The sequence below is a fragment of the Henckelia pumila genome, unplaced genomic scaffold (genome assembly GCF_033568475.1).
Source record: "Henckelia pumila isolate YLH828 unplaced genomic scaffold, ASM3356847v2 CTG_461:::fragment_3, whole genome shotgun sequence".
Lineage (NCBI taxonomy): Eukaryota > Viridiplantae > Streptophyta > Magnoliopsida > Lamiales > Gesneriaceae > Henckelia > Henckelia pumila.
The window spans coordinates 11,402,756-11,423,446 of NW_027331831.1; the positions used below are offsets into that span (position 1 = coordinate 11,402,756).

At 33.9% G+C, this 20,691-nt stretch overlaps 6 protein-coding genes across 6 annotated transcripts; all 6 read right to left on the reverse strand.

Annotated features, from left to right (window-relative positions):
• Window positions 1-1,403: 1,403 nt before the first annotated feature.
• On the reverse strand, window positions 1,404-2,648 carry LOC140871748 (photosynthetic NDH subunit of lumenal location 2, chloroplastic). Its single transcript, XM_073274428.1, has 2 exons — window positions 1,976-2,648; window positions 1,404-1,692 (listed from the first exon to the last, which is right to left on the reverse strand). The coding sequence occupies exons 1-2, from the start codon at window positions 2,504-2,506 to the stop codon at window positions 1,594-1,596; spliced, it is 630 nt and encodes a 209-aa protein (XP_073130529.1). The 5' UTR covers window positions 2,507-2,648; the 3' UTR covers window positions 1,404-1,593.
• Window positions 2,649-2,928: 280 nt separating this feature from the next.
• On the reverse strand, window positions 2,929-5,426 carry LOC140871749 (uncharacterized). Its single transcript, XM_073274429.1, has 7 exons — window positions 5,339-5,426; window positions 4,625-4,752; window positions 4,356-4,421; window positions 4,215-4,262; window positions 4,029-4,082; window positions 3,599-3,662; window positions 2,929-3,509 (listed from the first exon to the last, which is right to left on the reverse strand). Exons 2-7 carry the CDS (start codon window positions 4,748-4,750, stop codon window positions 3,400-3,402), a joined length of 468 nt encoding a protein of 155 aa, XP_073130530.1. The 5' UTR covers window positions 4,751-4,752; window positions 5,339-5,426; the 3' UTR covers window positions 2,929-3,399.
• Window positions 5,427-6,696: 1,270 nt separating this feature from the next.
• On the reverse strand, window positions 6,697-9,589 carry LOC140871834 (cytochrome P450 704B1). Its single transcript, XM_073274571.1, has 6 exons — window positions 9,132-9,589; window positions 8,444-8,659; window positions 7,908-8,204; window positions 7,435-7,821; window positions 7,154-7,354; window positions 6,697-6,988 (listed from the first exon to the last, which is right to left on the reverse strand). The coding sequence occupies exons 1-6, from the start codon at window positions 9,426-9,428 to the stop codon at window positions 6,800-6,802; spliced, it is 1,587 nt and encodes a 528-aa protein (XP_073130672.1). The 5' UTR covers window positions 9,429-9,589; the 3' UTR covers window positions 6,697-6,799.
• A 5,608-nt stretch (window positions 9,590-15,197) lies between these two features.
• LOC140871999 (uncharacterized) lies at window positions 15,198-15,575 on the reverse strand. Its single transcript, XM_073274739.1, has one exon. The coding sequence runs from the start codon at window positions 15,573-15,575 to the stop codon at window positions 15,198-15,200; it is 378 nt and encodes a 125-aa protein (XP_073130840.1).
• Window positions 15,576-15,689: 114 nt separating this feature from the next.
• On the reverse strand, window positions 15,690-16,205 carry LOC140872000 (uncharacterized). Its single transcript, XM_073274740.1, has one exon. It carries the CDS (start codon window positions 16,203-16,205, stop codon window positions 15,690-15,692), a length of 516 nt encoding a protein of 171 aa, XP_073130841.1.
• A 746-nt stretch (window positions 16,206-16,951) lies between these two features.
• Window positions 16,952-17,722, reverse strand: LOC140872001 (secreted RxLR effector protein 161-like). Its single transcript, XM_073274741.1, has one exon. It carries the CDS (start codon window positions 17,720-17,722, stop codon window positions 16,952-16,954), a length of 771 nt encoding a protein of 256 aa, XP_073130842.1.
• Window positions 17,723-20,691: the final 2,969 nt, after the last annotated feature.

Below are 20,691 nucleotides of genomic sequence, written 5' to 3' on the forward strand. Positions count from 1 at the left end.
TCGTTCGAAAAATTCGGATAGTTTGTCGTGGTCACTTAGAACCCGAAATCGATGCAAATATTTTGGGACATATATTGGGTAGAAATTTCTACCTGATCGGGTCATTTGGGTACCGATTTATTTAATTTTTAAAATTTTAATTAAAATGATAAATAATAATATTATAAAATTTATTAAAATAAATTGTTGTTATTTTATTTATATATTTTAGTCAAGGATGCTAATATATTAATGTTTTTGTATTTTTTGTTTAAGTATATTTTTAATTAACAAAAAAAATATAAATACTACGTAATAATTTTTTAAAAAAATCAGGTAGTACCCAAACCAAAATAACCCGATTCCGAATTTCTCGACCCGACCATGTCTACCTCTACATGTATAATTTAGAAAAATACTAAAAACATAAAAATAATATAATTTTTAATTTTATTATTTATTATATTTCATATCTTATTATAAGATTTGATCAGAATTTGACAATTAAGTTTTTAAAAAAAATAAAAATTTGATAATTCAAAGTTTTTTTTATATCTCAGTTATTTTATGTATTTTTTTTTCTAAAACCAGGATTAAATATTTAATATTAATGTTATATTTTTTAAATTTATTTTCTTTCGGTACATGAAAAAATTTGTGAACCAATTTTTAAAATATTATAGTTTTAGTTATTGGCATACAAAAGAATTGGAATTGAACTTTTTATAGTAAATACAAATGTTATAATATAAGGAAAGTAAAGATAAGGATAATATTGACTAATAATTAATTAAATAGATAAAGTGAAGTGTTATTAGCATTTTTTGAAGTGTAAATAACACTCCCTATTTCAAAAACCCAATTAGAGGTTTTTCCTTTCAGTATCGGAGATATATATGTAATAGTAATCCTCTGGAACATATAATGCTATTTCAAAATGTTTGACATTGATCGAATGGAATTGATGTTAATAATTGACCCCTTTTTGCAACTGCTATTCAAGTAAATGCCCCTTTAATTTGCATCAATTTCATCAATAAATTTGTAATTCGAAATTTAATCAGGAAAACGAGAATTTCTTTCATTAATTTCACAATTCATGTGAAATTTAATAAATTTACACGTCTTTTAATGAATTTCATATGTAACTTCACAGTAACTTGACAAATCCCTTCAAGCAATTGTCCGCGTCAAATTAATTAGGAAACCAATATTTTAGAAGAAAACCCAACCTAAAGCTCGATTACTTTAAAATGGGAGAAATTTCAACAATATAAAGGTTTTGGTGTATATTTGTCAAATCTATGTTATCTAACCTCATGAAGAGAACATGTCAGCATGCATAGTATCGTTTTGACCAAAAAAAAAAAAATAAAATTGTCAAAAATTAAAAGACACATAATTAAATTATTAAATTCAATACATACTATTCATTATATGACTCTCTTTCATATATCTAATTTACATAAATTTAAAAAATTCTCATACAAATAGTATGTATGCTTTAATTTTATATAATCAATTAACTATTTATAATCACAAGGTCTGGTTCTATACAATTCACATAACAATCAACAAATTCAGCCAAAAAGTGCAGAAATTAATCAGCTGGTACTAAGCTAGTATTGCCACAAGATCATCCATCGATTTCAATGTCTTCTCGTAGTATAAATATGACTCGTAAACCTTTGGCGATCGAACATAGCGATCAAACTGTCACAAGAAATATTTAACTAGTAAAAAACAACATTTCATAATAATAATAAAAACATAATATCGATATCTAATATCAAAATATTGAGTTAATTAATTAATATAAATAGAACCTGAACATCTATTTGTTTTTTTAAAAAAACTAAACCTTTCCAAAATAGATCACAAAAGTTTCTTTGAAACGTTCACGGTCGCTTTTTATTATAAATATGTATAAGATTAATCCGTTCAAACTAAAAGTGATAATGCAAATTTGGAAAGTAAATGACCAAATTAGACATACCTCAGACATGTTGTCAACTAGCTCATTAGCAATTTTGACGTAGGATTTCTTGCGGTTATCGGGCAAAATGGTCATTGCAGTCCTCATATCTTGAGAGAGGTAGGATTGCTTCAGGCGTATGTAAAATATTACATATCTCCAAGACATGGTCTCCAGCATGCCCCTAAGCTCATGCAGCCCTTCCGCCGTCTGCCGGATTCTCGCCACCGCATCTTCCGGCGATAGCCCAGGCTGAAAGAACTTCTCCAGTAGAAATGAACGTGTGCCCCAATTTTGAGCTTGTGCTAATGGGGTGGCATGTAGATGTAGGCCTAGTGCCAATGAAGTACTACTTAGGATTGTCGTTACGAATTTTCGACGATTTGCTTGCAATTCGGAGAATGTTGTTGCTTGGATTCTTTGTATTGTGGGGTGGTGGTGGCGGCGGTGGTGCACGGTGGCGATGTGGTGGTGGAATGCGGTTGTGGGGTTTGGTATGGTGGTCATGGTGTGTAACGTGTGGCTTGATGGGAGTTGAGGGAAAATGGACATAGGGATAGGAAACTGATTTGTTAATAATTTTGTTGTTTAATTGGGGTGGGTTCATTATGGACCTTTCATTTCATTATCTTCTTTATATTATATTAAATTCTTAAAAGGGTTTTTATTTCTTTTATTTATTTTTTGGAAAAATGAGCTCTTACATCTCTTATAACCAACTGGGGAAGCCACCGTCGTGGAGGGAAACTTCGATGCTAATCAAGGGCCCAAAAATTATTTGGGGACGGATCAGTACATCCGTTATTCTGACTTGATCTGGATGAACCAGATTAAACAAACAGATCAAGTGATTTGATCTTTTGATGTGATCTGGACCGTCAAATCACTTTAGGACAGCTATTCTCAGGGTAGCATCGACCCTTCTCGTGGAGACATGGATCCTCTGTTGTATGAGAAAACAACACCTCGTATGCGTTATCTTTTTTTGTTTTGAATTGAAATGTTTGCAAACAAAGTTTTTGTTTAGTTACGTGTTGTTATTTTTGGATAGCAGAGGATCCGCTCCCCTGTAATGGAGAAGGCTCTTTACCAAATGGTGCATAATGTCTGATGTCTTATAAGACGATAAAACGAGATAACGTTTTTAAATCTTTCAAGGAAACATGTTTTCTGGATACGGTTCAAAAGTTTTGGTTTCTTGAAATCATGTAGCAACAGAAATTCTATTCTGTCTTAAAATTTGTCTAAAATTTATGTACTAACCATTACCCTTGGATTATGTTCGCGTTAGGTAAGGTGAGTGTCTGTAATGAAAACAGAAACTTTGAAAGTGGAAACTTTTGCATACATGGTGTGTTTAGGTTTCTTATCTTGATAAAAACACATTTATTGTATTCCAGGCTCAGTATGGGAAGTTAATAGTACTTGTTATGAAATCCATCGAATCAGTTTGGTTGATTCTGATTCTCAGTCGTGTTTTTCCTGCTCTCGAATCCTGGATCGACCGGGCTCTGTCGCTGTTCTTCATGTGTCACAGTATCATAGTCCATACTTTCTGCATAAGAATAAAACAGGGCTCTTTGAGCTAATAGTTTGGAGATGGGAGACCCCTTTTGCATATGAAAATTTCCTTAACATCTGTACCTTCGTCATCATCGTTGGCAGGTGCGTAAGCTGATATCGAACGTGCTTGTTGATGCGGTGTGGGCTGTGAGGTACTTCTCTGTGTGAGTTATAACAATGGGGAGGCGATAGAAGACAGTATGAACGGCTATATCCTCTCATAATAAACGTTTAGCAATGTCATTTCTCCTCCCCAAACGCAACTACTAGCCCGATACCGGGTTAGAAGTTGAAATTTCTTAACTATAGTATTATTCTATACTACTCCTATAGTAGTTCTTTATAAAGAAAATCGCCGACGTTCTTTATTTTAGTGGCACAAACTTTTGCGTGTAACTGGTTTTTAATCATCCGGGCAGTAATGAATATGCAAAATCATGAAGACTGGGGAGAAAATGCAAGAACTAATTGGAAAGTTTTGAAAGCAATTGCTAGAGGATTCATCAGATACCTGGAGTTTAGGTCGAAGAGCCTCAAGGGGTCCTTTGCTCTTTTGTGACCCTGCCTGAAGAATAACGTGACCAACTAATCGACCCAGTCGCGAAGTTATCATGGGTTCGTGTTATATTTGTGTTATATCGGGTATATTGCGTGGATAAATTTGGAAAATTTGCAGGATTTGTCGACAGATTATTACCTTGCCCAAAGCCCAATCAGCAGAATCAAAGAAGGCATGTTCTTTGTCCTGGAAACATGCAACATTATTTTGACAGTAGAAGTAGTGAGTTGAAGGATTAGGTGTACCAAATTTGAGAGTGAGGAAAGTATGAGTTATTACATTGGATATTAATGGAGGTTTCCTTGGAAGCAAACCTCCATACTTTTTCTTGATTAATATTTCCTCCTGCCAAATGTAGAGAGTGAAGGGTTTTATTCAATATAACATTTAGCAACAATAAAATCCCAATAGCAATATAAGTTGCATTCACTTGTGTCGAAACTTATAACCTTTTGTTCTCAAATTCTTTTAGGATAAGAAAACTAATACATTTTTTTGAGCCGGATCGAATATGAGATTCATGTCATATATAGGATAATCGCACTGACCTCTTGCTTTGGGGACGCCATTTCTTCAGGATCTTCATGAGGCGACAAATCTTTTGCTTCCTCAACTCTTGGAACATCATCACCGATAAGCTCCGCTGCTGCTTCATTCTTTTCATTATCTGCCATTCCTGTTGGAAAATGGTCCCAAAATATTTTCATTTAATTCACAATAAGATACAAATTAGTCCATACTTAAAGTCTATTTGACACCAAGTTCTTCTCAAATGTAGAAGGTCATGATCTTAGATTTGATAACCCATTTGTAACAAACCCCGTCAAAAAAAAATCGAACGAGTAAGTACAGCATCAAGAAAAACAGGGGTATAATAAAGACATGCATCAAATATTTTACACAAGTTGTACATAGAATTGGCTAAGTCTAGTACTACATCTCATCTCACCTTATATTACATTGACAGATTACAAGACAGCAAAAAGTGCACTTGTAATGCAAATTCCCATGTGTGTTGTCCATTTATCTTGAAAATTTAAAATCGAAACATCACTAATAAATTAAACAAGACCCTTTTAAAGAAAATTTCTGATCTCCAAATTGCTTAATTATCTCTCTACTTTTTCTTTATACATATATATATATAACTATTGTGTTACATATGAATTATAACTGTAAGAATATCTCTTCTCAGCACTGTGTTTACTTGAGTTTCTCTATTTACATATGAAGAGAAAACAAAAGAATTGATATGAATTTACCTGAAAGTGAAATCTATTGAAGCACTGATATTCGGAGAAGAGGTCAAGTGAAGGGAAGAGGGAAAGGTTGCGTTTCAGTTGATCGACAAATGGAATAAAGAGCTTCAGCATTGAGATGCTTTTGGTCATGAGCTTTGATTCTGAGTTCAAATGGGCTAATCTTCGGCCTGCATCAATTGTTTTTTGAGCCTAGGCCCAGTAACAAGTTGGATATTAAATATCGATGGGCCCAACAGAACCGAGACCATTTTCGGCGGGAGAGGTGATAATATATAGTTATTTGGCTCCTCTAAGTTAGGTTATTTTTAGAATTTAGTCCTCTATTCAACTTGAAGTAACTTATGCTCCGATGGTCCAGGCTGTGAATCGCTGATCAGACAAATCAATTTTGATATTTTATTTATAGATTTTACACTTTTATTTATTATAAATATATATAAATCAATTTATTATAATATAATTAAAAATCTTCATAATAATATTATATTTTTCTCTAAATATAAATTTAGTTTTTGATGAACTTAATGAATATTAAAATTTATAATTTATATTTATTAAGTTCGTCTAAATTCGATAAAAACTCGAATAACCTCGTGAGTAATGAATGTATTCTTTAAATAAAGCTCGAGTTTGACTCGATTATAAACGAGCCAAATTCAAACACTCTAGAGTTCGTCTCGACTCGTTATGAGATGAAATTATCGTTTTGCATGATAATTGATGAAGATTCACACATAAACTATCAGTATGTGTCTAGAAGATCGTGACACGCTGTCACTATGCATAATCATGATTCAATGAGTTAAACCGAAATAAGTTCGGACATCGATAACTAAAAGAGTTTAATTAATTGATTGAGACAATTGGAGTATGTCCACAAAAGATTAAATAAATTTAATCTAAAATCACAAAGTTGTCGTGCTCTTATCATATTTAGGACACAAAAAAATTAATAAAATCTTAATCGATACAATTTGTCCTCAATTAAATATTGGGCATTAGAGCTACCATCTTCGTATTTTATGTCTCTGAATTGATCGACACTGAGACACTCTTTCGGTCTCCTTCTAACGCTATGTTCATGATTTCAGGTTCGTCCTAGGTTGAAAACATTAACATGGATCTAGGACAAGAATCATATAATTTCAGTGAGTATCAATTATGAATACTTAAAATTATAATAATAATAACAAACAATAAATTGGGGTTCAAATTTTGTTTGTTTGAATCATATGCATTGAATCACACAAATATTAAAATGTCCTTGCAACCCAAAAATGGTAAATTTTAATATAAATTTTATGAGTTCGAGATAATGTTACCCACCGACACCGTTTTTCCATTATTATTTTTAGATATCAAGATTAAGCTCCGAATTTGTTGTCCACGAAATTTCCCAATCATTTGAGAGATCAGCCGACACTTGAAAAAGTAATTCAAGAACTGCAAGTTTGATGTCCATCAAGAAAATTCTGGGCGTCTTGAAACTGTAAGTTTCAATCCGTCCGCCATGGATAGAATTGTCATCATCCTGTATTTCACTGTATGCCCTGGAATCAATTTGAATTCATAGAATCTACACAAAATGGCGAGTGCCATCTTCATCTGTAGATATGCAGAGTCCTTCCCTAGGCATATCCTTGGTCCTGCCTGCATTCAGAGATATTATCGTGATGATTTGGCTTAAAAATGCTAATTTGAATAATTGTTTCAGGAAAAGATTTCAGGGTTCCCTTTGTTTGTCATTGATTATACTTGTTTCATATGATTTTGCTTAAATGGGTTTTTGTTGGAGATATCTGTTTCTTGATTTACCTGGAATGCAGTGAATTTGAAAGGAGATATAGTTTGGAAGATTCCTTCTTTGAGCCATCTCTCAGGCTTAAATGAAGCTGCATCTGCTCCCCAATTGTACTCCATTCTTCCCATTGAGTACGGGACATATGTCACCATACCTCCTGCCTTTACTTTGGTTCCATCTGGTAAAACATCGTCCTCCAAAATCCCTTTTGGATCCTGTAAAAGAAATGTTTTTACAATTAAAATATTTGTTTTGTTTTGTTGTTTTGGTTTGGATTTACTGAGAAATACTTAACCTGAGGAACGGCTGGGTATAATCGAAGTGTTTCTGTTATCACAGCATGCAAGTAGTACAGTTTCCCCAATGAGTCATAGTTCAAAAGCCCTGCAAATTGTGCTGCTCTTTGGTTGAAAGATTCTTGATCCTCTTTGTGATAATTGTTTAATGTGACACCTTCTTCTTTTGCTCGATCTTCTTCTAGTTTTTTTAATTCTAAGTAAAGTTTCTTGGCCACTGTCTCGTGAGTCATTATCATGTAGATCGCCCATGCGAGAGTTGTTGCCGTTGTATCACGACCGGCAATAACAAAGTTTAGGACAACATCTCTGAGGCTTTTGTCGGTCATGTTACTCTCAGGATCTTTGCTTAGTTCAATGAATCTTGAAAGTATGTCATGCTTGATCTAGTAGGATTTTTTCAAAAACCAAGTAAAAGAAAATCAGAAGGGCGTTTTGTTTCGTAATTGTGACTAAGTTGAAATCTAGTTACCTTGTCATCTTTATTATTCCACTTGACTTCATCTATTTCTGCCTTCCTCATCCTGATGACGGAGTATGTGAAATCATCGATTGTTTTGATGCTTTGATCGAGCACTGATTCTGATCCAACGTTAAAGAACTTCTTTACTTTCCACAAAGGGTCTATGAATCTAAGAGTCACTATCATGTTTGCTGTATCAAAGGCCTTTGCAAACTTATTATCTGGTAAATCTGGAGCCAAAGTGCCTATTTCCACACCAAATCCAACCTTACATATCGAGTCAAGAGTCATCCTCATCAAAAGTTCCTGGAGAGTTGATAATCTTAAGCTCAAATTGTTGGATAGTTTTTAAAAAGTTTTCAAAATCAGATTTATACTTGAACAATTTTGTGTAATCATACTTCAAGAATCAAGTTGTTAGATAGTTTGAGCATGCAATTTTAGTGATTGGTTTTCCATTTGAAATCTGAACCAGACGAGTTCTTTTCCTTTCTATTTTAAATTTTGCACTAGTGTAAAAAAAATCCCAAAAATGGTTATTTTACCTGCATGTCTACTTTCTGGTTATTGTGGGCTGATTGACTTAGAATTGCACAAAGTTTTAGGCTATATTCTCTGAAAACCACAGTACTGAAATCCCTCAAATTCTTGGAAGCAAATTCAAAGCTAACTGTCTTCCTTTGTTTTCTCCAAAGCTCCCCATCAACATTGAAAATGCCATCTCCTAGCAGAACTTCCATATATGAATGATATACTTCACCCTTCAAACAATATACATTTTTTTTAATAAACAAACATATGAAGGGAAAAATGGTGCTCCATTTTAGATAAAACTTAGATAAATGTCAACCAATTTGTATTCAAGGTGCACGACAATAAGCGAGGCAGACGAAATCATTCCCTCTTCAAAATTTTTGAGTGTGGAGGCGGAATATAAAATTTGATTATACGATCCTTGTCTTAGTGAAGGACTCAGTTATGCAATGTTAAAATAACATCAAAAATTTTGAGGGACACTGTTCACACATTTGAAAAAACTTAAAATACAATTAAATCTCGACTCTGTCAATATCTCTACATGTTGTCCTTTGATTGAGATAATATTTGTGAGAATTCTGATAGATTTTGATCAATATTTACTATTGAATTCACGAGAAACAATTACTATTTTGTTGCATTGATCACTTGCAGAAAAGTGACATTGAATATTGAAACTAGAGTTTACATGATCACCTTTGGATAATTGCTGAAGTTTGTTTTCAGCACATGCTCCACATTGGCTGGATCTGCAGTGTATGTGTACGTCATGAATGGCATTGGCACAACTACTGTTCTTGACTTGACCAAATATTCGACCAGCCAATCGTGCATCCTGTCGTAATTCAACAGTTGCTCGATGGAAGCTCCTAAAAACGGCCACGTTTTGGGATCTTTTGCGTTCCTCTGCTTCAATCTGTGGATGAAAATCCATGAAGCCAACATGCAACATAGCACCACAAAGATTCTTACAAGGTTTCCCTCCTCTTCCATGTTATATATTGTGAGATGATCATGAGAAATTAAAATGTCATTTATATAGAGGTTGATTGGTTATATTATTGGAATAGTAGTTGCAGTATAGGTTTTCGAAATATTTAGCTCAACAATATTTGCATGAGTTTGTTTGAATAAAGAATACTTCATATTCTTGGTGTCTCCAACCTAATTTAATGATGGGCAAAAGATGAGGTAAAGTTGATTATTTACCATTACCCATTCATTTTAAATGAAAAATAATGTATCATACCCCCAAGTATTTAATATACATTACACACACACACACACACACAAACACACTATCTTATATATATATATATATATAAAAATTTTCAGTTGCCCAATCAATGATGCCCAACTCGTCCCCGACCACTAAAACTCGGTACCGTGTTTTAGTTATGCGAAAAATAAAAAAAAACAACAAAAACCCGGGAGACGAGGTGGGGAAATATTGTTGGGCAGCTGAAAAGTCCTATATATATATATATATATTTGTTTGTTCGTTCTTTTCGTTTTTTATTCTTTTTTTGGGCTAATATGGGGTAGGAGAGGGCAGAATGTCTCTCTACAAAAAGAAAAAAAAGTATTTTGGTTTTGTATGTTTTTATCTTTACGATTTTGGTTTTATATATGATCCCCAAAACAACGTTCTCTTTCAGGCCTTTCAACCAATCGATTCCGCTCGTTCCCGTCCTTCGCTTCAGGGCAGCTTGTTAATCTGGAGTTGTTCCATCTCCTTTCTCGCGGCGGACTGATGCTCGTTGTGAGTGGCTAGCTGGAATTATCGATGGTGATGGAACTATTCAAGGGCTCTGTACGGGAACCACCCCAGTTACGAGTAATTAGGGTCTTCCCCGCGACGGTTGTTCATGGTGGTCTTCGGCTCCTCAATTCATTGCTGATCTTACCCCTGAAAGGGATTCGTGAACAACTGCAGCGTCTGGCCTATCTGGTTCTATAGATTATACTGCCAAGCTCCACTATGATGGGATGAGAGATTCACACTTGCAACTGAGGATCGGAGGGGCCCGAAAAGGCCAGTTGGCTAGACTCCTTTTCTATTCGGATCTTCACTTTCACTAGTATTTTCAACAGGACCAAGATTGTCCATTGAATTCTTTATCCTCTCTCTCTATCTAAATCTAAGGAAAGAGCAAAGAAACCAAAGCTATAGCATAAGCTTTTTGGCGCTTTGCTCTCCTCTTATTCTTCATTGGACGGTTCTTGTTTGCGTATCCGCGGTTGGTCAACTATTAGTTGCCGCTGCAAGAACCAGTGAAGGCGACGTCCCTTTCATCAAATGAAATTCACCTAAGGTGTAAGAAAAATACGTTGCACGCTAAAGCGGAATTCACCACAGCTGAAAAAGCCGATTGGCGGCATCAGACTATTCAGAATCAAAAATTCAAATATTAGTATGTTATCTTTGTTTGTTTGTTTTTGGCAATGTTAATTCTTTTTTCCAACATGCATGACACTGTTAAATGTACTTCTACTTTTTTAGCATTATCGATAAAAAAAACTAAAATTTTATAAAAAAAATCGAAAGATACGTGACTAGAGCTGAAATTTAATAACAATGACCAAATCGGGAAGAAGTAGTAAACACTGAACGAAACAATTTTCTCTAAATTTTTTTATGTGCAATTTTTAAAACGATATAAATTTTAACCGGGTTTGTCCCAATTCTGGATCCAGACCTGGGCCTGATAATAGGCCTCATCAATTTCAAAATGCCTCAATTCCAGAAGCCCACATTTATATGTGCGGGTTGGGCCAGCTCTAATAAACCTCAAGCATCCGAGCAGAAGAGTGTGTGTGTGTAAATATTATATATATATATATATATATATATGTATATAATTTGTTATTTATTTATTTTTGAAAACAGTAATCCATCTACCTCAACAAGTAGCTCAACAAAAAAAGGGATTGTATCATAATGACTTATAATATATTTGGTAGTAGCACTAGTATAAATTTTAAGGCAAGTGTTCAGACCCCAAAATTTTAAAAAATTACTAGTATAGTATATAATTAATTCATGACCTCATCTCTTGAACAATATTAATTAATGGGCAGTAGCCTATTATGAAAATTTGATGTCCCACTGTCCATTTATTTTTTTATCTCTCGTAAACATTTAGCAAGAATCGATAATCAATCCGAAATATTTATCTAGCAAGAGTTCCTAAAAATCAAATTCCCACTATTCTAAGATAATCAAGCTCGCTATCACTAGATGTCTATTTATCGATTCGTTTCAGGATATTTTTCTACACTTGACTGCATAATTTTTATGATACATCAGAAGTTATATTTACCGAAAGAGGAGTTTTCAAGTTGAAGTTGTGCGAAACTCATCTCCTATCAATTTTTTTATGCTCGTCTCATACCTCAAAAAACTCAAATCTAGCACTGGGTACTAGAGTTCTAAGTTTAGAACGAGATCTCATGCATGAGATTTAATTACAACAAACCATTCACGACTAAAGAAAAATTGGATTTTACGAGGTCAATAATTTTGATGTTTGAAACCTAAATTTTTGGCAGTAGATGGAGTCAAGATTTATCAACACGGTAATCAATTATCAAAATGTAGTGTTTCGAAATGCCTAAAAAGACATTTTATTTATAACATTTTATTTATTGTTATTTTTATTTATTTTTTAAATGTTTAAAAAATAAAAATGTTAAAATTTCCATTCTAATGCAATAAATTAAATTAAAACTTGATGACTGAAAAATGTAATTTTACTAATTCTTTTATTTTATAGAATTTTAGCATATAATCATATCATCTATATATAGAATATAATTAAATTTTATAAGCAAATATATATACATCTCTTGTGCAACCACCTCACATATCTATATTCATGACAAAGGTCGATTCGGTCCATACTTACAATGACTATAAAACTTTTGACATAAAAAATAATTTTTTTTAACTCAAATCAACATATATTACATAATATAATTTTGATATAAAAAATAATATTTTTCACTTAAATCAGTGTATGTTACATAATATTATTTCATAATATAACAAACAAAAAATGATATTTTTGTAGTGAAAATTATATTTTGAACATAAAAAGTAATAATTTTCATAAATCAAATACTTTTTACGTACTCAAATCAACACATAGTGTACAATATTTTTCATATAATAACTGACAAAACAATGATAATTTTGCAGTGAAAAAATAAAAAAACAGTACTTTTGCAGATATAAAAAGTAATATTTTTCACTTCTCGAAAAGTAGATTCTTCTAACAAAATTGACTCATGAGATGGTTTCACAGAAGTTTTTGTGATATTTTTCATTTTTTTAATAGAAAGAAAGTTCGTGTTTACGCTTTGGCTATTCATAAATCACATAGTTTTATAATATCAGTTTAATTTTTACATTGCAATCTAAATGGCCATTATGAAACCTTATTTTAGATTGTAACATAATATGTAATATTGCTTCAATCATACAAACGCAATAATATTGATTTTAATTGTCTTATTACATGAATCACATTGTGGAAGACTTCATGAATTTCTAGCGTGTACTTATCCAAAGTAATGCTATGTATAATATGCTAGGACCGAACGTGAGTTGGTTAATTATTAGAAGCTATAATTTATGATAATACTGGAAATTAAAAATCATTTAAACCTTACTGCAAAAATAATAACTTAGATATTAATTATAACTTCTTATATACTTATATAGTATGATTATATCTAAATATTATACTAATACAAGTTCAATTATGTTATAATTTTTTTTTTCGAAATCTAGAAATGAATTACTTATAATAATTGGATTGAGCCATTTGACAATAGGTAGATAATTAATAATTGTGTCAGAATTATTTGAAACGAATCCATGCATAAATTAATGGTGATGAATCGTAAATGCTTGGCAAATTGAGAAGGGCTTGCCGTTAGCGCGTTATTATGAATCTACCGGCTAAGCTACTTATCAATTATATATCACCTCAATTATTAAATTGCCCACTACAAATAGATATTAACTTTTTTTTGTTACGATTTTTAATTTTAATAATAATTAATGTACACTTTAATTTGCTACACGTTTCACCAAAGTTACCTGCTGAAGTTAAGAGACATAAAAATCATATATATTTTATCGTAGTGTTGATATGACATCAGACATGTCAAAGATACCCGACACCACATCATTATTTAACAGTGTCGTATGATTAGTATTCCGATGAAAAATGGCTAGAATTGAAAAATAAAAACACAAATTAGTAATTGACTAACATCGGGAAAACATGACCAAACATATAATTTTACAAATCTAAATTTACATTCTAGTTCTCTTTTTCATTTTTTGATAATACATATTTCATCATAAAAATGAAGATATTTTTGGAAAGAGAATTTGGTAACTTCAACGGATAAAAATGATAACTACTATATATTGAATGATGTTTCATGATATTTTTAGAAATAGAATTTGTTCTCTTTTACAGATAAAACAATAATTACTATATGAATCTTCGATACAATAATATATATAGATATAGTACTGGTTATAATTAGAAGGCTAGTAAGTAAATCAGCTGAGAGAAATGAATTCGGGAGAGAAGAATAGCATGGATAGGCAGCTAACTGTTTTCGATCGTTTTTTATTTTGGTAAAAAAAGAAAGAAAAAAATTGTTGGGATTTACTTAAAATTATATATATTTTTTGGAAAAACTTGAAAATTTGATATATGTAATATGTTGATGGATAGAGAGACTGGGAAAATAATTTTTTTTTAATCCATTAACTTGTTAATTTTTTTGGTTTTGATATACTAGTTTTAATTTTAGTTTTTTGTTATTCTGGTCTAATTGGTGACTTGATACTGAAAAATGATGGCGTGCGCGTGACACCAAAAATACTGATATGTCAAGATCTAACGTCAGCAAATAGATTAAAATAACCAAAAATTAAAATTTAGTGTACCAAAACAAATCTTGAAATGTTAATTGACTAAAACCAAAAAAATAAACAATTTAATTGACCAAAAAATCATTTTCTCCAGCAAAAGTTTATACCTTATACTCACTCATGGGATTCTAGTAGGGGAACAACTTTAGAACAACCTTGGATTCAATGAATTACAGTGCAAAAAATATATTAATATAGTTTGTGTTGTATCCTTTGTCCCATACGAGTTAGAAAAAAGAAGTTAATTTTTGTTAACTAACATTTTTGGTAAAGTGGAGACAGATAGTAATTTGAGTTAACATTTTTTGTAAAGTAGAGACAAATTACTAATTGAGTTAACATATTTCGTAAAGTAGAGACATATAGTAATGTGACCGTTTGATCATGATTAGCTTGTTAGTTATTGTTTTCCTTTCGTTTCAAAAGTCATTAAATATTTGTGGTTTAAGTACTAATTTGAACTCGGATTCAATAATAGCATTGATAGATCATAATGTCCTTGCTAGGTTGAACTCAACCGTCCTTGATATTATCATAATTAGTACGTAGGAGTAAATCACTATTGTGCATGGAATTTAATATTCCAGAGGGTCGGTAGCAACTAATTAATAGTTTGGTCCCTTCCTTTTTTTGCGTCTGATTATAAGTGTGATTCATGCATTTTCTGATAACTTCAGAATTAAATGAACAGCATTTACACCACAGTGAGGAAATAAAAATATGGACGGAAACAAATACAATAACACACAACACATATATAATATATAATCGTACCGTTTTTTTTTTCCGAAAGAAGCTTAATATTAAACAGAGTCAACCAAAAGAACATCCGAAATAAAGAAAGGCGAGGGAGTAACTCGGCCTACAAAATCAGACAAAGAACCTACCGCCCTAGCTAAAGCGTGAGCAACTTGGTTCGCCGATCTCCTAACAAAATAAAACAAACAAGATTGGAATTCTTCAACAAGAAGTTTACAATCTTCAATTAAAAGGCCCAAGCTGGAGTGATCAGACACCGAGGAGTTAAGAGCATCTATGACAATTTTGGCATCTGATTCAATTTGAAAGTGATAGTAATCCAGTTCTTTTAGCCAGCTTAATGCTTCCCTTATGCCCAAGGCTTCTGCAATGGCTGGATTTTGTATTCCAAGAATGCATCCATGAATAGCTCCTACAACCATTCCTCTGTGATATCTAATTATACATCCATAGCCCATGCGAGGGGGGTTGTTGAATAGCGCTGCATCGACGTTGCATTTTATAAGTGGAGTTGGGGGACATTGCCAATGTGTAATCTACTGTTGGATAGGATGGGGTGATCGAGGTATCGGACGGTTACGAGATGCAACCCATTGAGAATGTACGGACATGGCGGAAGAGAAAATAAGAGCAGCTGGTTTGCTCTTGCCATTCCAAACCACATCATTTCGATTTTGCCAGATATTCCACATTAAGATTGCTGCCATTTCAATATCAGATGAATCTCGAGTGGTTGTGAGGTTCTGCCACCAATCAGGCAGGGAAATTGCTGATCCAATATAGCTTCCGATCGAAGTAAGATGCCAAATGTTTCTGACGAGAGAGCAAGATACCAGGGCATGCAATCCATCTTCTTCTTCATGACGACATAGAGGGCACCACTCCGGGATCTCAATTCTTCGATGACGAAGTGACTTCATAGTTGGCAAGACATTGGATAAGCTTCTCCAGATGAAATTCTGAATCTTCCCTGGGACGTTTAAGTTCCAAATCTGGCTCCAATTTATACCCACAGCTGGAGGTATTTGGTTTTGAAGCTTTAGAAGAGCCATATATCCACTTTTAACGGTATAACATCCTCGCTTGTCATCTCCCCAGATCCAGCGGTCATCGCGTGCATGCCTACTTAGAGTGTTGAAATACCAAGCACCCAAATCCAAGAACACAATTCACAGAAGAAACACACACGAATAACAATATAAACAATAGACCGCAATCGAAACGCAATAACACAAGAACACCGGAGATTACTTGGTTCGGATTGTGACCAATCCTACATCCAAGGTTCTGGAAAACTTCCCATAAGATTTCACTAATGAACGACCAAATCAAGTTCAATACAATCACCTCTAATCGATATACACCAAGCTTAAGAACAGAAACTCTTCTGTATATAAATCAAGAACTAGGGATGAAAAGAATAAGGCTTTGAAGTTCCAGAGTTACACCGACGATCTTCGAAGTTTATTCTTTCTAGATTGAAAATCCCTCAGAGTTCTTCAGATTGTATGTTTTGACCAAGGAACAAGTAAGTACCGCCCTTTTCTCGATCTTGATTTGTGATAGCTTCTTCTGAGCTGATTATGCCCCTTTAAACTGTCATTTAGCTAACTAACGACCATAACTGATCAAGCTTAAATCCTAGCCCTCGGATCAAGACTTTAATCTCATGTTTGATCTTAGCCGTCCACAGCAACTTAAATGCCAAGTCAACAGAAGTCTTCACAAATCTCCACCTTTGACTGATTTTGGTTGCTCACTGTAAATCCAATGAGACCCCAGTGACTGAGATCTTGCTTTACTCTACTAGTTTGAGCATCCCCAATGCATGTTGGAGTTTGCTCACAGGTACTTCTTTTGTCAATATATCAGCCGGGTTGATCATAGTGTCTATCTTCAGGACCTTAACCAGGCCCCTAAATATGATGTCCCTCAAAAAATGCAATCTAACATCTATATGCTTCGTCCTTTCATGAAAAACAGAATTCTTGGACAAGTGTATTGCACTTTGTGAGTCACAAAATATAGTGACATCATTCTGTACTAATCCCATTTCAGTAACAAAACCAGTGATCCAAATACCTTCTTTCACAGCTTTTGTTAGGCTAATGTACTCAGCTTCAGTGGTGGATAAAGCAACCACACTTTGTAGGTTTGATTTCCAGCTCACTACATTGCCTCCAACAGTAAACACATATCCTGAAATCGATCTTCTTTTGTCTAGATCTGCTGCATAATCAGAGTCACAATAACCAGTGACCTCACAAGTGTTTAAAGCTGATTTTGAATATGTTATCTTTAAACCTTTTGTTCCCTTCAAGTACCTCAGTAACCATTGCACCGCTTTCCAATGATCTCTACTCGGCTTACTCATAAACCTGCTAACTAGACCCAACCCATATATGATGTCAGGTCTAGTTGAAACCATCATATACATAATACTACCCACTGCATTTGAATAAGGAATGTTCTTCATATGAACAGACTCTAACTCCTCTTGATCTCCTTGTACTGCCTTCAGCTTAAAGTGAGCACCAATAGGTGTGCTAACTTCTTTTGCTTCTGCCATCTTGAAGAGATTTATAACTTTGTTTATGTACCTTTTTTGAGACAAAGTCAAAGTTCTCAATTTTCTATCCCTTTTTATCTCAATTCATAAGATTTGTTTTGCTTTACCAAGATCCTTCATCTCAAATTCAGTGTTAAGTTGATGCTTTAGCTTTTGAATTTCCTCAAGGTTTTTACACGCTATAAGCATGTCATCAACATAGATCAATAGGTATATGAAAGACTGATTTTGAAGCTTTCTGTAGTACACGCAGCTATCAGACTTTGATCTAAAATAACCTTTCTGTAGCATGAAGTCATCAAAACGTTTATACCATTGTCTAGGTGACTGCTTTAGGTCGTAGAGAGATTTTTGTAGTAAACACACTTTTTCAGCTTGAGGTTCTGTCTCAAAACCCTTTGGTTGAGTCATCAAAATCTTTTCTTCAAGATTTCCATGTAAGAAAGCTGTTTTGACATCCAATTGCTCAAGTTCCAAGTCTTGTAGTGCTGTGATTGCCAATAGTATTCGAATGGAGGAATGTTTTACCATAGGAGAAAACACTTCATGATAATCAATTCCTTCTATCTGTGAAAATCCCTTTGCCACCAATCTGGCCTTGTACCTTGGCCCTTCAACTCCTGGTACTCCTGGTTTCTTCTTAAATATCCATTTACAGCCTATTACTCTTTTCTCCTTCGGCTTATCCACTAACACCCAAGTGTTGTTTTTAATTAGGGATCTGAATTCATCTTTCATGGCTATCAACCATTGAGCACTGTCCTTACTCCTCATTGCCTCTTTATAAGTTGATGGTTCTTCTAGATCCATCAATTCAGCCACATTGAGAGCAAAAGCTGTAAATTCAGATGATGCAAACCTAGATGGTAGTTTGATTTCCCTTCTGACCCTATCTCTTGCAAGCATATATTCTCCTAGATGCTGGTCCTGACTAGAATCACCACTTAGTTCATCTCTATTTGTATCCAATGTATCAGTAGCTTGATGTGATATCTGAGATCTAACATGTTCAGTATCATTGAAGTCTTCAAATGAATTATGATCAGCTCCACCTTCTTCCTTATTCAATTCATTGCTGTGATGTCGAGACTGATCCCTGCCTTGGAAATTCTGCTCAGCTTGATTAGAGCTGGCTGATTCTAGCATATTTTTGTTAGTCTTGTAAAACTCAGATTCATTAAAAACCACATCTCTACTGACAACACATTTAAGTTCATCTAAGAGCCAAACCTTGTACCCCTTTGTACCAGTAGGATAACCAAGGAAAATTCCTTTCTTAGCTCTAGGATTTAGCTTTCCTTGATTAACATGAATATATACTACACAACCAAAAGTTCTTAAATTTTTATAGCTCGGTTTTAAACTAGACCATTTCATTTCTGGAACCATTAAGTCAATAGCAGAAGAAGGTGATAGGTTAATAAGATAACAAGCAGTTGAAGCTGCCTCTGCCCAGAACTTAGGTTGCAAACCACTCTCACTAAGCATGCATCTCACTTTATTCATGATAGTTCTATTCATTCGTTCTGCAACCCCATTTTGCTGTGGTGTATATGTGCATGTCCTATGTCTAGCAATGCCATACTTAGAACAATATTCATCAAAATCATGATTGCAAAACTCCAATCCATTATCTGTTCTCAATGTTTTTATTTTATTTCCAGATTGATTCTCAACTAAAGTTTTCCATTCTACAAATTTATCAAAAGCTTGGTCTTTAGTTTTCAGAAAATATATCCAAACCTTCCTAGAGTAATCATCAATCAATGAAATGAAATATTGACATTTAGATAATGATTGAGTTACCTTGGAGGACCCCCAGAGATCTGTATGTATATAATCCAGTGGTGACTTAGTCATGTGAGTTGCTGTATTGAAACTTAGCCTATGAGACTTGCCAAGAATATAGTTCTCACAAAAATCCAGATTAGTGATTTGCTTAGTGTCCAGAAGACCTTGTTTACTCAGTTCTTGAAGGCCCTTTAGACTCATATGACCGAGCCTCTGATGCCATAAAAGTGTGTTATTCTTTCCTGACACAGTCACATTGATTTCTGAAGATAAGGTTGTTCCTTGAAGTACATATAGACCTTGTTTCAGAATTGCCTTCATAACAACTAGTGAGCCCTTTACTACTTTGAGTGTGCCTCCCTGTGCTTTGTAGCTTAGACCCTTCTGATCTAAGGTGCCTAAAGAGATTAAGTTCCTCTTTAGATCAGGGATATATCTTACATCAGATAATATTTTCACTGAGCCATCCCACATATTCAACTTTACTGATCCAATACCATGAATTTTACATGACTCATTGTTTCCTAGCAGCACATGACCGATTTGAGTTTCTTCAAAGTTTGAGAGCCAGTCCCTTCTTGGAGACATATGATAAGTACATCCTGAGTCTAGTATCCATTCTTCTTTTGGATCATCAGTTGAGATGGTTAAGACCTCGTCATCTTCATATCCTTCAAGCACATTTGCTGCATCAGTGGTGATGGACTGTTCCTGTCCTTGGTTCACTTTTCTTAGAGGGCAGAATCTTCTTATATGGCCTTCCTTCTTGCAAGACCAACAAGTTCTTTTTGGCCTTGACTTAGATCTCGATCTAGATTTCCATCTATTTGTCGAACCTTTCCTTTCAAGAGATCTCCCTCTTACATTCAACCCTTCACCAGCAGGCTTTTGAAGCTTTCCATTAGCTTTCAAATCCAATTCCTTAGAATATGCAGCTCCTGTGACTTCTTCAAGAGTAAGTGTTTCCCTGCCATACTTCAAGGTATCCCTTAACTGATCATATGCTCTTGGTAGAGAGTTAAGAAGAAAAATAGCTTGGTCCTCTTCATCTATCTTTACTTCCATGTTTTCAAGATCTGATAACAACTTAGTGAACTCATCAATGTTCTCATCAATGGACTTATTTTCATCCATTTTGTAGCTGTAAAACTTCTGTTTCAGATATATACGATTAGGAA

What these genes read in the sequence shown, in the direction of transcription:
- LOC140871748 (XM_073274428.1), bottom strand. Translation starts at nt 2,506, where the DNA reads ATGTCCATTTTCCCTCAACTCCCATCAAGCCACACGTTACACACCATG. An exon ending in TAGTTGACAACATGTCTGAG is followed by an intron (nt 1,693 to 1,975) that starts GTATGTCTAATT and finishes TTCTTGTGACAG; the next exon opens with TTTGATCGCTATGTTCGATC.
- LOC140871749 (XM_073274429.1), bottom strand. Translation starts at nt 4,750, where the DNA reads ATGGCAGATAATGAAAAGAATGAAGCAGCAGCGGAGCTTATCGGTGAT. An exon ending in CTGATTGGGCTTTGGGCAAG is followed by an intron (nt 4,083 to 4,214) that starts GTAATAATCTGT and finishes GTTATTCTTCAG; the next exon opens with GCAGGGTCACAAAAGAGCAA. An exon ending in TGCCAACGATGATGACGAAG is followed by an intron (nt 3,510 to 3,598) that starts GTACAGATGTTA and finishes ATTCTTATGCAG; the next exon opens with AAAGTATGGACTATGATACT.
- LOC140871834 (XM_073274571.1), bottom strand. Translation starts at nt 9,428, where the DNA reads ATGGAAGAGGAGGGAAACCTTGTAAGAATCTTTGTGGTGCTATGTTGC. An exon ending in GGAATAATAAAGATGACAAG is followed by an intron (nt 7,822 to 7,907) that starts GTAACTAGATTT and finishes AAATCCTACTAG; the next exon opens with ATCAAGCATGACATACTTTC. An exon ending in TATACCCAGCCGTTCCTCAG is followed by an intron (nt 7,355 to 7,434) that starts GTTAAGTATTTC and finishes TTTCTTTTACAG; the next exon opens with GATCCAAAAGGGATTTTGGA.
- LOC140871999 (XM_073274739.1), bottom strand. Translation starts at nt 15,575, where the DNA reads ATGGTTGTAGGAGCTATTCATGGATGCATTCTTGGAATACAAAATCCA.
- LOC140872000 (XM_073274740.1), bottom strand. Translation starts at nt 16,205, where the DNA reads ATGGCTCTTCTAAAGCTTCAAAACCAAATACCTCCAGCTGTGGGTATA.
- LOC140872001 (XM_073274741.1), bottom strand. Translation starts at nt 17,722, where the DNA reads ATGGCAGAAGCAAAAGAAGTTAGCACACCTATTGGTGCTCACTTTAAG.